The sequence below is a fragment of the Gallus gallus genome, chromosome Z (genome assembly GCF_016699485.2).
Source record: "Gallus gallus isolate bGalGal1 chromosome Z, bGalGal1.mat.broiler.GRCg7b, whole genome shotgun sequence".
NCBI classification, from domain to species: Eukaryota; Metazoa; Chordata; class Aves; order Galliformes; family Phasianidae; genus Gallus; species Gallus gallus.
Window position 1 is genome coordinate 38,470,933 of NC_052572.1, and position 16,614 is coordinate 38,487,546.

Sequence of the window (16,614 nt, forward strand, 5' to 3'; positions counted from 1 at the left end):
ACAGTGGTATATTAAGTTCTTAATACAGTAATAGTTTGCAGCGTCTTTTGTCTGGTTGTTTGTTGGTTTTTTTTACTACAGTATTTATTTTGTGTAACTTCTGTAACAACAGCAAAGAAAAAGTTAAAAGCCATCCACATACACTCTCCTACCTTTATCAATATTAGACATGTTTTGTTGTGTTGTTTATTTTAAGCTAGAAATCAAGAAATTGAGACTGTGCTACCTGAAACAAAGTCTTCTAAGACACTGTGAAGAAATCTGAGAATTTAAAAGATTAAAATTGATCATTTTCTTACTTCAGTATTTGAGACATATGATAGAAGCACAGATACACACTTCAGTTACCAAGACAGATTATTAAAAAAAAAATCAGTGTATATTCTAATGTTAAGAAATGTGCATTTGAATGTCTGTAACTGCACATGACTTAATACTGCACACTCAGTTCTGCAAAGACAGGCAATTTTGAAACTTGCTTATGAACATTTTCATAAAAAAACTGATGCTTTCCTGTTTTTCATGAACTACTTCTTACTCTGAAATTCAAGAGGCAGAAGAAAGCTTCACAACTTGTAGTTAAAATAAGAAACAACAGAAACACGGTAACATTTACCCAAACAAACTAAAAATCAATCCATGAGATACCACCTCCTTTGACAAACTCCTAACAGGAACGATCACCATCACCCATTATGTTAAAACTCAGTAGATCTCATATAGTGCAGTCTAACATGAAAAACGTATGCATTAGGCATTACGATGCCCTACCATTTGTTCTGTGGCATGACACTTCTAATGTGTCATGTTATGTTATGTTGTGTTGTAATGTTAGTTACATTCTGCAACTGACTTTCCCTTTTCTAGTAACAAATCATTCTAAGAGTACAGATTACTATATTGTGGGACAACGCATTTCAGTCTCTTTCTCTAGCTATGTCAGAGATGATGAAGCCAACAGCGCTTTGTAAGAAGCTAAATTGCTAGACTTAAAACTTGTTTCTTTCTACACTAAATTAAAATAATCCCAAGTGCTTACTTAGCTGTCCTTTTTTTTTTTTTTTTTTTTTTTTTTTTTTTTTTTAAATATGAAGACAGATTTAAAGACTTCAAAATTCCACAAAAAGACATTCAAAACACCTCAACTTTAGCAATTCTCAGCCAGAGGTAATAGAATTGGTACAGGAAGAGGAAAGCATTTCTACTGTAGCCTCAATCTACAGTAGCTTCCCAGAATGCAAGGAATTGGACACATAAGAGTCACTTTACCCTCATTTCTTTAGGACCAGCTGCATCAGTATCAACAAGCTGTCGTTTCCTAAACTAATGTCCAAAACAAGTACTGTGCTAAAAATACACAGTTACTTAAGCTCTGAGATATTCTCTCCAGAGATAGGATTTCCTGATATGATATTCAAATTAATAGGAAGTACTCTTCCTGTGTTTTCTAGACTGCTAGACTAATGAGTTTGTTTTCAATGGACTCCAAAAAAAAAAAAAAAAAAAAGAGAAAAGGAACAGATTAACCAACTGATTGGTGGTCAATACAATACTTTAGTATTTCTCTTGTATTTCCAGAAGGAATTTTTAAAGGAACTCCCTTGAAACCATGTCATTTCGTGACTTTTACTTTACATCTAGCCCTATTTAAAACTGATAGAAATGCTTGTAAAGCACAAAGATAGATTTTCATTTACAGGGAAGTCATTTGTATGCAGAGAAAGTGAACAACTCTAATTAGATGGATTTGGCCACGCATACAACACATCCAGCTATGCCAACACTAACTCACTCCAACTATACAGAACACTCTATATAAACTGAACACCCTAAACTTGAATATTAAGTATAGAACATATATTCTGAAGTCGTTTTTTTTCCTTACTTTCTACTTATCTATGATTAGGACTACCAGACACTACAGAAAAGTGACAACCAATACCAATTTTAGAGAAAAAAAAATACCTGTGTTCACAATGAACAAACTTCTCAAGTCAGAATACTAGGAAAGTAGGCATTCTGCATATAGCAAAAACACGCACTTAACAAGTTATAATCCACACTAAAATACAGGGTTTTTCTTAATACTAGTTACACATTTGATTTTGGTTTCTGAGAGATGAGGGAAAACCAGAGAGCTGCAACACACAGTCAAACTAGGAAGTTTGACAGTCTGTTTTACTATTTTGGACAATTTTCTACCATGTGCTCAAAACACTAACTCCTATTAAAGTCAGTTAACAATATGGATTTTGGCAGACTGGATTCTTCTAGTTTTCCACTGCATAAATCCAGGTCCTTCAAGATTCTGAGGTTAATGCAACAATTATGTCACCAATAAAAGGGTAACCAGCCATGTCTGGCAATGCAAATGGAGAAACAAAGCTTTTTCACCTGAGAATGAGCTTTAACTGTCCTATTTCTAAATTGGCAGCTTTGATACATGTACATCAGTTAAATTATAATAATTAAACTTTATATACACAGACAAAAGGTTTTTGTATTAACACAAATATATTTGCATTTCATTATGTATTCCCTGTTCAACAGCAGCTTACTTCCTTTCAAAAATTCTCCCTGGTTTTTCATAATTTCTGTTGTTTAAAAATATGTTAGGATAAAATAACCTTTAATTAGTTCATCAGACAAAATAGTATTTTCGTCCTGAATTACTAAATTATCATTCAGTTTTCATAATAAACAAAGAAAGCAAGATTCAAAAGAAAGCTGCACCCTCCACCTCTCAACATTTCTTCCTGACAAAATTGCTGACAATGACTCAACTATAAAAATTATTACAAATTCTTAGGAACTGTTCTCAAACAAAGTCATGACACTTCTAAGGCAAGAAGTAGGATATAAAGCAAGGTAATCCATGTATTCAAGTAAATATTAAACATTTCACTCTCCTTTATGGAATGCTTGAGATATTCTAGTTATCTTTCTTTTAAAATGCAAATGTAAAAAAAAAAAAAAAAAAAAAAAAAGATTAAAAAGAAGTCAGGCTAGTCAAAGATAAACCTTACAACATTTCAAATGCAGTTTGTCCTTCTAAATTTCAACAGTACCATCAGTGTCAGGAGAATCTGCCTTAAGACCTTGTGTAAAAAATTTTATTTCATAATATGCTCAAAGCCAGTTATCTCCATCTATTTTTCCACATGTAATATTAATGGCAAACCTTAAGCAGCGCTGGTGCAGACCAGAGAAACGGTTTAACTGTGCTCTGGCCACAGCATGCACTGGAAGGAAAAGAAAAGAAGTAATAAACTCTAAAGAAACACCAGGCTGCCACTGAAACTCTTCCTGTAATGAACCCCCCAGGACATCTTTTTAAGAGCGGCTCCCATGGAGACAGCAGCAACTCTATGTTGTCAGAACAGCACAAAAGGTAGAGAACTAAAGAAAGGACTGAAGGATGACTCTCTCTTCATAACTTGAAGCATAATTTGTATGTGACATGCAGTTTTTGAAGACTTTCACTATATTTACTGAAATAAAAAGAGGAAAAACTTCAGCTACGGAAATAAACAAAAATCTCACCTTATTATGTTCATACTTGTATGGAATTTTGAGAGTATCCATGGCTCTGATCATGGCCTGCATTGCTGTAAATATATTCTGGTACACCAGTTTTGTAAAGCCCCTTTTGTCTTCATCGGAATAACCTGATCCATGAATGATTCTCATCTGCTTGATAAAGGTGCTTTTGCCACTCTCTCCTGTACCTGTAAGACAAGTAAGAAGGATATACTTTAGTTACAGGACTCAAACATGACTTTCCAGCACAAAGCTGACACCTAATTCATCGCAGGGCAGAACAGGGTAAAGCAGCTGCTTATACAGTATCTACAAAGACTAGCTGAATACCAAACCGCAGCATCAGAAACAAAGCGTCACTACACTAATCATAGAATCATAGAACCACCAAGGTTAGAAAAGACGCATAGGATCATCCAGTCCTACCATCCACCCATCACCAGTGGTTCTCACTAAACCATGTCCCTCAACACAATGTCCAAACGTTCCTTGAACACCTCCAGGGTCCGTGACTCCACCACCTCCCTGGGCAGCCCATTCCAGTGCCTGACCACCCTTTCAGAGAAGTAGTATTTCCTAATGTCCAGCCTAAACCTTCCCTGGTGCAGCTGGAAGCCATTCCCTCTAGTCCTATCACTAATCACATGAGAGAAGAGGCCAACATCCATCTCACTACAACCTCCCTTCAGGTAGTTACAGAGAGCAATAAGGCCTCCCCTGAGCCTCCTCTTCTCCAAACTGAACAATCCCAGCTCCTTCAGCCTCTCCTCATAAGGTCTGTGCTCCAGACCCTCACCAGCTCCATTGCCCTTCTCTGAACACGCTCCAGGGCCTCAATGTCCTTCTTACAGTGAGGGGCCCAAAACTGGACACAGTACTCGAGGTGCGGCCTCACCAGTGCTGAGTACAGGGGGACTATTACTTCCCTGTTCCCACTGGCAACATTGTTTCTGATACAAGCCAGGACACCACTGGCCTTCTTGGCCACCTGGGATTGAATTTGAATTTGGAAGATACGATAGAATAAGGTGATTTACCAACTAAACTAGTAACCAGAACAAAATTTCATACAAATATATTGATCTATTATTTAAAAACATATAAGTTCAAGTTCTTCAAGATATTGTCTAAAAAATACCTAACTTCAGATAATTACTATGAGACTTGTTATCACAAAAATTCAGAAAGTTGGAAAAAAATTATCATGTTTAGCCAACTTGCAGGACACTATGATAGACAGCAGTGTAAAACCAATAGATAAGTTAATTTTAAAACAACAATAATAATAAAGTACTATAACAAGTAGAGTCCTGCACACTTCAAACTCGGAAATGTATGAAATCAGCCTTAATTAAAATTTGGATCATATTCATAAAGAAGCAGTCGATTTCTTCAGATTTCTTTCTGTTTTTCTGTTTCAGACAAAGCACAAGTGATTTTCTTTTAATTGAACATTTCTTAGTATTTGTCTATTTGAAGTTAAGATCTCTTTGTTGGAAATTTCATGTAGGATATAGCACTCTTTTTTTTCACCTTTCAATGAGCTCATCCTCTGTGTTTAGAAGAGCTTATCTAAATTGTGTTTGCTTAAAAGGAGGAGTTGAAATTTAGAACCAACAGTTGCACAGCCATATAAACCTCACACTCTCTAGATACCCAGCCCAGATACTCAGAAACCCAACACATTCACCAGGCTGCAATGCTTTTCAGCCTTCCAGCTTGGGTTTCTTTTTAATAATTTCTCTAAAGCTTTCATGCCTCATCCTACAATATTTGCATCTCACAACAATGGTAACCTGGCACATTACATTATATTTTAAGTGTCTTACCAGAGAACTGTGTTTTACAGCATTGTAATGCACAATTAAAGCATGATGCTGCACTGGAAACCCGTAAGTATTTCTGAGGTAGCACACACCGCATAACTTCAAAGCTCTAAACATAAACATTATCATGAAACCCTCAGCACCACTACCCTTAACCATAAAACAAACTTCCAAACTTCCTTAACCATAAACCAAACTTCCACCCCAAGTGTACCTTACACACACATTCCCAGAATGCAAGCAGAGTGCTATATCTTGACCTATTTTACGGCCACTGGGGAGACAAGTGATTGTTACTGTAATGAAAAAGCACATGTTCCAAAATTGAAAAGTGAGATCAAGACTGCTAATACACAGAGCCTTCACTAGCACACTCAGATTATACTGTGGTCAAGACAGTTTAGGACAACTGTTGGGAGAGTCTCCTGGGAGACAGTCTTGAAGGGCAAAGGGATCCAGGAAGGCTGGACATTGCTCAAGAAGAAATTTGAAAGGCATGGAAGCAGGCCATCCCCATGTGCAGTAAGAAAAGTCAGTCAAGAAGAATGGCCTAGCTAAGGAGGGAGCTTTTGCTCAGATTCTGAGAAAAAAAAAAGAGAGTTTAGAACATTGGAAGAGTATACAGATGCTGCTAGGATAAGCAGAAAGAAAATTAGAAAGGCAGAAGCCCAGCAAAAACTTCATATCATCACCAGACTCTGGGTGTAACTTTATCTTGTAAAAGATAACAAAAACTGCTTTTACTAACACATTAAGAGTAAGAGAAGGACCAAGTATAATCTCCATCCTTCACTGGATGCAGTGGGGAACCCTACCACTGAAGGTAAGGACATTCTCCATGTCTTTTTTACCTCTGTCTTTAATATTCATAAAGTTATCCTCAGTGTACTACACCCCGAGCTGGAAGAGCAACATGGGAAGCAGAAAGAACCCTCCATAATTCAGGAGGGAACAGCAACCTGCTGCTTTTCCTGGACTGTTACAAGTCCACAGAGCTGGATGGGATCCACGCAAAGGTATTGAGCGAGCTGGTAGAGGTGACTGCTAAGCCATTTTCCATCATTTATCAGCAGTCCTGGTCAACTAGGGAAGTTCCAGACAACTGAAGACTTGCTAATGCGACAACCATTTACAAGAAGGCTTGGAAGGAAGATCTGGAGAACTACAGGCCTGCCAGCCTGACCTCAGTATTGAGGAAAGTTATGGAGCAGATAATCATGAGAAAGATCACATGGTATGTCCAGGGCAACGGGATTAGGCCCAACCAGCATGGGTTCATGTAAGGCAGCTACTGCTTGACCAACCTCATCTCCTTCTATGATCAGATGATCCACCTGGTGGATGAGGGAAAGGCTGTGCATGTAGTCTACCTAGACTTCGGCAAAGCCTCTGACTCTGTCTACTCCAGCATTCTCCAGGAGAATCTGGCAGTCTACTGCTTGGACAAGTACACTCTTTGCTGGGTAAAGAATTGGCTGGATGGCCAGGCAGTGAGTGGTAGTGAATGGAACTAAATCCAGCTCATGACTGGTCACGAGTGATGTTCCCCAGGGATCAGTACTGGGCCCTCTTCCATATCTTCATTGGTGACCTGGATGAGGGCACTGAGTGCACTCCCAGCAAGTCTGAAGATGACACCAAGTTGGTAGAAACTGCTGATCTGCCTGAGGGTAGGAAGGCTTTACAGTGAGATCTGACAGGCTGGATGGGCTGACAGGAGCTCCACAAAGTTCAGCGAGGACAAGCGTGAAGTGATGAAGCATGCAGACAGAAGCAACCCCAGACACACAAACATGCTGAGGCCACCCAGCCAGAAAGCAACTCTACAGAAAAGACTATGGAGGGCCAGTATGAAAATGAGCAAACACTGTGCCCTTGTCCATAAGGAAGCTATAAGTATTCTTGACTGTATTACTCAGGATAACAACAGCAGGTTGGAGGATGTGATCCTTCTCCTCTGTTCAGCACTGGTGAGGCCACACCTGGAGTGCTGCATCTGGCTCTGGGCCTTCCAGTATCAGAGACATGTGGACATATTGGAAAGGGTCCAACCTGGAGCAACCAAGACCACCAAGAGACCAGAGCACCTCTCTTACGAGGAGAGGCTGAGAGAGCTGGACCTGTTAAGCCTGGAGAAGAGATCTTATCAATCTCTGTGAAGAATTTGGTCTCCCTTCTCAATATAAACGCCATTTAAGTACTAGGAAGCGGCAATAATGTCTCCCTGGAGCATCCTCTTTTCCAGGATGAATCAACCATAGAATCACAAGGTTGGAAAGGACCTACAAGATCATCTAGTCCAACAAGCCCAGCTCCCTCAAACTTTCTTCATAGAAGAGGTGCTCCAACCCTCTGATCATATTTGTGGTGTCACTGTAACCCTGCTCTAACAGCTCCACATCTTCCTTGTGCTGGGAGTCCCAGGTCTGGGCACAGCAGTATTTCAGATGAGACCTCACAGAGACAGAGCAGAGCAGGACAGCAGGACTATCAACTCCCTTGTTTTGCTGGCCACTTCTGTATTGGTGCAGTCCAGGATTCACTTGGCTTTCCAGACTGCAAGTGGACACTGCTGGCTTGCGTTGAGTTTCTCATCCACCAGAACCCACAAGCTACACCCAGAAGAACTTTTTCTCTTCTTCTGACAGATGTACATAGGAACATGACTCTGTTTCATAAGTGAAATAAAATGTCATATCACACATTTTTAAACATTCTGGTAACATTTTCTAGCTTTTCTGAGAAATGCCGTACTTCTAATACAAAAGTCTGTTTGACTTGAACATATAAAGCACAGAATCGTAAGTGATATGCCTTTCTGACACCATGAACTCTTACACAAATTCTGCCCTAACTAATGGATAAGAAAAACACTTGCATCAAGCATCTCTGAATCAACAGAATACAAAGCAGCTGTCATTTTTGGTCCTGACGCTTCACTATAGGAGCACCCAGATTCCTTTCAAATCCTCAAACGCAAATTCAGCGTTGAGATAGGAAGACAATGCTTGTATTACTGTCTTAAAATCTGAAGTATCTAATTCTTTTAATTATTTATCAGGAGTGTGGTAGTAATCAGTATCACACACAAACAGGAAGAAAAAATGTTGATAAAGCCATCGGCAACACACTGTGGAAGACAGTATTTCAGATTATTCACAACTTCAAACATCTACCAAAAAACCTAGGTCAGATGCAGCTTATCCTTTTATGTGGTTGTTTAGTTGTGTGGTATTGTACTAAGAGTTTGTCAGCTGAAGACCAGTAACACATTACCCTTGGAGACCTAAAGATACATAGATGTGTGTATATTTTATATATTCCATACACGTATACGTATGTGAAAAATATTTATTACGTGTAGTGTTTAAACACACAACCACAAGACAGACTTGCTCTGCTTTATATCTTCTATCTATATCATTATATAAAGACATACACACACGATTTTTTTTCAGTAAATAAAAAGGCAAACCACTATCCATATGAATATAAAAATCTGTTTTCTGAGGATTGTTCCAAAAAAAAAAAAAAAAAAAAAAAAAAAACCCTCAACTTTGTCCTTCCTCAGGTCAGTGCTCAAATTGTCCCATGACTTCCAACAAACCAATCTTTTGATTAAGTCACCTGCAACAATGAGAGCATTTCTAGCCCTCAACTGAACTGCATGTTGCATAGGCAGTGGCAACACATGGAAAGCAGCCCTGCTGAAACAGGAAATCATGAAAAATTTCTTGCCGAGAATACACTAAAATAGGATTAAAGCACAAATGATAGAAAATAATAAAAATTACAGGAATGTCTCAAAAGAAGTGAAGACATTCATTTTCAATACACAGGAACTGACAAAAACTTGATAGTCTTCCTTACATGGTTACAATCAAGGAAAAGAAAGTTGTCTTTTATTCTTTTAAGACTGTGGCTGACAAGAAAAGCAGACAAAGAAATGTCAGGCACAGCTTTCTTTTAAAAAAGAATGGAGTCAGGTCTTTCTGTAAAACAGTCCTATTTATATGAAAACTGTTTAATAGTGATAAAACACCATTTACTTGCATGTCTATAGAGACTTGCTCAGACACTTCACTCAAACCAAAATATCTGGGAAGAAAAAAAAAAAAGCAAGACTATTCACCACCAGGGAAACAGGGAAAAATTGGGATTAATGAATTACCAGAGTTAGTTAAGCCAAGACTGCAACCACTACAGCATTATTCCTGGTGAAGAGAGGATATTACTGTTACAGTACTGTAGTCAAATCTAGATTTTATTGTTTTAATATATTTTTAGCCTTTTAAAATCTCATGATCAGTACAATGAGAAGATCAAGGAAATGGCTGATAACACACGAACTGTACTTTCTACAGCTTCATCTATTACAGAGCAAGTTGAGAACGCATGCCTAAAATCCTACTTTTTGCGAAAGTAAACAACAGCAACACGGCTAACAGGCTAATTATCTCCACGACACACTGCATCTCTGAGCCATAAAACAAGTCTCTTTAGTTGGTCTGCTTTGCTTGGTGAAAAACTTAAAGGTGGTTTAAAAAAAAGCACATATGCCTAGATAATTGTCTTACTGCTTCTGCTGTCCACTGTTACCTGAGCTGATACAGCTCTAGATGAAATAAGAAGACAGAAAAGATAAATAGCAACAAAGAAGAACGGCAGAATAGCACAAAATGGAAAAACTACTCTGAGGTCAATTTTCTGCTGATGCTATTGCACGTTTAAACTAATCAAGACTTGGATCAATTCTCTGAAGCTAGTCTTAAAAACAGCTGAAAGCCACACAGCATATATGAAACTTCAAAATGTGTAAGTAAGAAATCAGAAAAAAAATCCCTCCCCATCCTTTAAAAAGAATAATGCTCCTTCCAAAACATGACCTAATATAACTGTTATACGGCACTTTGCAGAGTAATCTACTGCATGACTGGAAAGAAAAAGAAAAGAGTAAATAAATATCTTAAACAGTTACGAATATCTACTCAAATGTAGCAGAGAGGATTATCAAAACTTAGGAGCTGTGAAAGTGTAGCATGTTACAGCCTGGCAAATCTCTGAACGCCTCCCAGAAGCTTTTTTCTTTGAACAATAATAGCAACAAGTATTACTGAATCATCACAGATTCTTAAAACCAGAGATCTACCAGACTCTCAGCAGTATTTTATCCAAAAGCAAAACCAGGAAGGAAGTCAAGTCGCTTAAATGCAGCAGTAACCCCTTACGCACGCACCATGCACAAGTTACTCCACGACTGCTGTTTTTCCGAGCGCACACTGAACGACAATATGTTGAAAAACAGTGCTCTTTACCCTGCCAGACTTCCTGAAGAAACATATAACACATTCAAATTTTAATAAGTGGCAATGCATCTCCTGGCAGAATGGCTTTAAAATTTATGTGGTGGCTGCCAAGGAGAAATCAGGAGAATAATTTAAAAATAACTCAAACTACAAGGGTAGGCAGGCAAACTTTTCTTACGTATGGGTACACAATACATACATGTACCTGTTCTCCTATTTCACTGCATTGTGAATCACGTAAATCTGAAGAACAATGGGATCATATATATCATGTATCATAGTTATTAAACTAAAACCGTGAAGATACCATTCTCTAAGTAAAATCCACCCTGACATCTGTTGAGTGAACAAATGTTGCTAAACTAAAACTGATTTGGTTTATTCCTAAATTTGACCTATAACAGGAAAAAAAACCCACCACATTTTATTGGCTAAAATGTTATATGAAAATTAGATAAGCCTAGAGGGGAGAAAAGAGATTCTTAATATGTAATAAAGTAAAAAAAAAAAAGGCATTGAAATCTGCTACTTTCTTAGTCGCCATCAACATACATTTACTAAGAGCCACTGAATCCACAATAAAAACATTCACAGAAGACTGTCTTTTAGCTTAGGACTCCATGACAAAATTGAGCCCAGAAGAACTTGGGAAGTGCAGATTCTCAGGTGGGAATGGAACCACCGTCCCAGCACCATGACACCAGGCAGTCTGGATCCACCTTGGCACTTCTATCTGCTGACTAGTTTTCTACTTGAGGTATTACTACAACTACACAGTTTCATCAAATATTTACTCAAAAGAAAACAGACTGTAGCAAGCTGTTTCCCAAATTTAAAGAAAAGTGTGTAAATCAATCTCATCAGATATTAACTAGTAAATTAACATACTTACTGCTTAAGAAAATTCATCTCATTAACTCCTTAGTGGATTAAGAGCTAAAACAGTAACAGAGATGTGTGAAATTCAAGAAGAAAAATGTTTGATTTCAACTGTAAAGTTATATTTCACTTGGAAATGAGCTTTATGTCCTCTCTGCTACTAATTCAGCTGAGGAGGAAAAAGAAAAAAAAAAATATTTCTTTTGTTCCTGTTCCAGTGGTGGAATGTAAAAGGATCATACCTCGGCTGAAACCAAGTACTGTCCTACATGAAAACACAAAAACCATACAGAATCCAGGCTCTGAATGGGCCTGGCTCTTTAGGTGCCAAAATATCACAAAACTTAAGACAGACTGCATGAGGTCATCCCTGGAGCTCCTCAAGGCAGCTGGCCCATCCCACTGCTAGGACCCAGGCTGTCGGGCTGGCTGCCACAGGCCACTCACCCAGCAGCGGGTCCTGCAGCTGAGCTCTGCGAAGCACCCACCCAGCCTGCAAGCCCTGAAACTGAGCCAGAGCCACCCTTCTCAGCTGCTGAAAGAAGAGGGTGCTGAGCAAACAGAAGGCTCTGCCCAGCTGACACAGTGAAGTGTCACAGGTTCCTCGTGCTGAAGCTCTACTAACAGATGCATACCTCCATGGCTGCACAGTCTCCCATCTCAAAGGGGACTGTGACTGAAGACGATGCAGCTGTCACCTAGCACTCCCGCCCAGCTGAGTTTAGCCCTTTTCTCCATTGCTAGAAAAAAAAAATCACCTCTATAACATACTGCATCTCCTCCATTCCAGAACTCTTAAAAGATATTTAAGCACCTCTATGCCTCCAACCATTTTATATATTTATAAATGAATTTTGGGAACTGACCATTTCCATCTTGGTTACAAATCAGATACAAAACCTGAAATAATTAAAATGAAAAGTTGTCCAGAGACAAGAATAAAATTGGTATGGGAAAAATATCAAGAGTCCCGAATATAGAAAATATTTCTATTATCTATGAAATGAACAGTAGAATCATAGTATCTTTCTGCTACTTTCTACACTAGTTACCAAATTCCTTCATTGACATCAAAGGACTACATCTCACCAGAGACACCTCATCTTAGGAAGCACTTTCAATTATGTTTCAGTTACAAAAAAAGAAACAGGCTAAGGCAAGAAAGTATCTGAGTTTTCAAGGCAAGAAAACAAAACCAAAGAGGAGCAAAGTTCTCTGATGTATGTTCCTGCAACAATAGAACAAGGGCTTTTTAAGCTAAAAATTGAGTACAATTGACTACAAAGAACCAAGCCAGGAGAGTAACTTCAGTGATGAATTTTGCAATTTAATACAGTACAAGTTTAAACTAAAACCCATTAATGAAAAAAGTGGGGAGAGCTGTCACACTGCTCTATTGCCACTGACAAAAACCTGGTACGTACTCATCCTTTTATTAGTTTGATCATAATCCACCATTTGCATATTCCATCTGCTTTCAAAAAGAAAGCACATCATCATTTCACTGTTCACTAAATTACCTACTTTGTATCATCTTAGTAATTTAGGAACATATACTTAAGATGACTACCAGTATTCTCTGAAAGAAAACAGAATATTATTTCATGAATGACTCATGTACCAACAACAAAAAAGGCTGGCAAGATAAGTAAAGACTCTTTCCAAAGAAACAACTGACAGAATTTTATGAACACAGCTTAGAATGTGAAGAATCACACTGAATAACCATGTCAAACATCAACATCAATCTAAGTGAGTTGGTTCAAAAATAGTCCTGAATATCTTGAATGCTTACAAAAAACTAAGCAAATCTTACCCATTACAGAAGATCAGTAAAGTTACCACACATTATAAAAATTGTATATGCACCAGTTATCTTGATAACTCTTTCAGTCTAGGGAAGAGGAGGCTCAGGGGAGACCTTATTGCTCTCTATAACTACCTGAAGGGATGCTGTAGTGAGCTGGGGGTCAGCCTCTTCTCTCGGGTGACTAGTGATAGGACTAGAGGGAATGGCTTCAAGCTACGCCAGAGAAGATTCAGGCTGGACGTTAGGAAATACTACTTCTCTGAAAGGGTGGTCAGGCACTGGAATGGGCTGCCCAGAGAGGTGGTGGAGTCGCCGACCCTGGTGGTGTTCAAAGAGCGTTTGGATGTTGTGTTGAGGGACATGGTTTAGCAAGAACCACTGGTGAAGGGCAGATGGTTGGACTGGATGGTCCTGTGGGTCTTTTCCAACCTTAGCGATTCTATGATTCTATGATCTTACATACAGTGACTTTTCTCTTAATTGTTAGATGACAGATGAAAACCTAAAGAGGTTCAATAAGGCCAAGAACAGGATGCTGCACATGGGTAGGGGCAATCCCAGGTATTTATACAAACTGAGAGAAGATGTCCCTGAGAGGAGCCCTGTGGAGAAGGATTTCAGGATTCTGGCAGATGAGAAGCTGGACATGAGCCAGCAGTGTGCACTGGCAGCTTGGAAGGCCAACTATATCCTGGGCTGCACTAAAAGAGAAGTGGCCAGCAGGGAGAGGGAGGTGATTGTCCCCCTCTACTCAGCTCCTGTGAGGCTCCATCTGGAGTACTGAGTCCAAGTCTGGGGGCCCCCAGTACAGGAAGGATGTGGAGCTCTTGGAGTGGGTCCAGAGGAGGGCCACTAAGATGATCAGAGGGCTGGAGCACCTCTCCTATGAAGAAAGGTTGAGGGAACAGGGCTCGTTTAGCCTGCAGAAGAGAAGGCTCTGGGGAGACCTAATTGTCGCCTTCCAATACTTGAAGGGAGCATATAAACAGGAGGGGAAAAGGCTGTTTACAAGTGTGGATAATGATAGGACAAGGAGGAATGATTTTAAACTGAGACAAGGGAGGTTTAGGTTAGATATTAGGAGGAAGTTTTTCACCCAGAGGCTGGCAAAACATTGGAACAGGTTGTCCAAGGAGGTTGTGGGTGCCCCATCCCTGGAGGCATTCAAGGCCAGGCTGGCTGTGGCTCTGGGCAGCCTGGTCTAGTGGTTGGCGACCCTGCACATAGCAGGGGGATTGAAACTAGATGATCACTGTGGTCCTTTTCAACCCAGGCCATTCTATGATTCTATGACAGATATACTGTACTAACGAATTTCTATAGAGCAAAGCTTAAGAGCTTAATTCCCTTCCTTAAGAGAGGTTAAAAAAACTTCCCATTTTGCAGACAGCTCCAATGCCCTCTAAAGCAGAGAAATCCTCTTAAAAAAATTAATCTGGCTATGCTTGAGCAGATAATAAACTTTGCTTATCATTCTAACATAGCCACCAAACCCAAAGAAATAAAACTAATACTCATCCTTATTGTACCAGTGACACAATTCAACAGTCCAAGTAAGTGCTATCATAAAGACTAAATAAGACACTGAACTGCCAACAATTGTGAAGATAGAATTAAAATTTAAAATTCAGCTGATGTTCTTTAGCTTCTTAAATGAATACTAACTCAAGGTTTTTACTGAAACAGAACCTCTTAACAAGAGAACTCCCTTAACAAGAAATCTAGTTGATCAAATTTAGCTTTGTGCCAGATAATCAAAACCACATCATGCAACCAGGCACAACCCATTACTGTAAGTCCGTGTCTTCCTCCCCTCCACTTTTGATTTTGAAAAGGGGGGAGGACAACCCACATTTAAAAAAAAAAAGTCACCCAAAAGAACAGAACCACCTCCTCAGAACCTCCTTATCTTTTCAAGCTATAAATCCTAGAGCTATCTTCTTGTGGCTCACATACAATTTATAAGCAACAAAGTGAGAACAGAATTGGCTGCCTTCACAGAGGAAAAGCAACTCCTCAAGATTTTACACAGCTTCGTAAAAGAGTTCAAATAAGGACAGAACTCCACCCTGAGTGCCTTTCTTCTCCCTGGCTTTTGAAAGGAACCTTCTGAAAAACCTGAACTGAAACAACTCTCTACACTATGCTTACACATTCTGAAGAAAAGAGATAACCATAGGAAGCTTCAGCAAAATCTGACCATACCGTTCCTTCACATAGAAAAAGTGCTAGAAACAAAGTTTTACACCCCCAAAACATTTTCCTCATCCTTCTCACTGCACTACCTGACAGCAGTGCTGAAAACCAGTCTGTTTAATGCTGCTATTCCTTGGAAAAAAATACAAACAACACCAGAAGCAAAGACAAGCGCCAATGGATGTATAGGTATGATACATGTTCTTATTATCCTTGCTAAATGAAGAGCAAAACCTGCCTCTGGGAATTTATGTACAGTTACCTTCTAGTGTGTTTTGACATTCACAAGTGGGGGCAGAATACAGCCTTGGGGAGCAGTGTCCCTTAAGTATGCTCCAAGACACAAAAGTAGCAGAGCTGATCAAGGGAAAACAACCTGTGTTTTCACTGGAGGAACAAATCCAGAATAAAAATCCAGGTAGATGACCTGGCACATTCTTCACCCAAACTTTTATTTTTCCTTACTAATTTCTCCTCCTCTTGGTAGGTTATCATATGCATCCAACTATGTTTTTTGTAACCCAATTATTATCATTATAAAAATATAAAAACATTTCTGGTGTTGATTTCCTGAGCAAACTGATTTACCTACTATTTGAATGATGACTAAGAGAAGGTTAAACATCCTTAATACCTTTTAGGATCCACTTTTGGTCATTTACCTGAACATATTAATAAGAATGATTTACGAAATACCTGAAGAGAGGGTGTAAAGAAGAAAGAGCCAGGCTCTTTCCAGTGCCAGGACAAGAGGCAGTGGACAAAAACTAAAATATAGGAGGTTCCATCTAACCATCAGGAAGCACTTCAGTGCCGCACGGATGTCAGAGCACTGGCACAGGCTGCCTATAGGCTGCTGAGTCTTCCCCTTTAAGATTACCAGAAGCCACTTGGACATGGGCATCCTGCTTTGGGGGGCCCTGCTAGAGCAGGAGTTGGGTCAGGTGGACCCAGAGAGCCCTGCCGGTCTCAGCCTGGCAGAGTCTGTTGTTGAAAACACTGGGAGATGCAAAGGACCATACAAACATTACTTCCTACAGGCCTCCAGGAGCTGAAT

The 16,614-nt window shown here is 39.3% G+C and overlaps 1 protein-coding gene across 3 annotated transcripts in view; it reads right to left on the reverse strand.

Annotated features, from left to right (window-relative positions):
* Positions 1 to 16,614, reverse strand: part of GNAQ (G protein subunit alpha q) — a 118,502-nt gene that overhangs the window by 68,431 nt on the left and 33,457 nt on the right. For all 3 annotated transcript variants that reach the window (NM_001031427.2, XM_040655550.2, XM_046905376.1), the window contains one exon: positions 3,544 to 3,728. In NM_001031427.2, the coding sequence (NP_001026598.1) occupies positions 3,544 to 3,728 (185 nt within the window). The remainder of the gene's footprint in view (positions 1 to 3,543; positions 3,729 to 16,614) is intronic.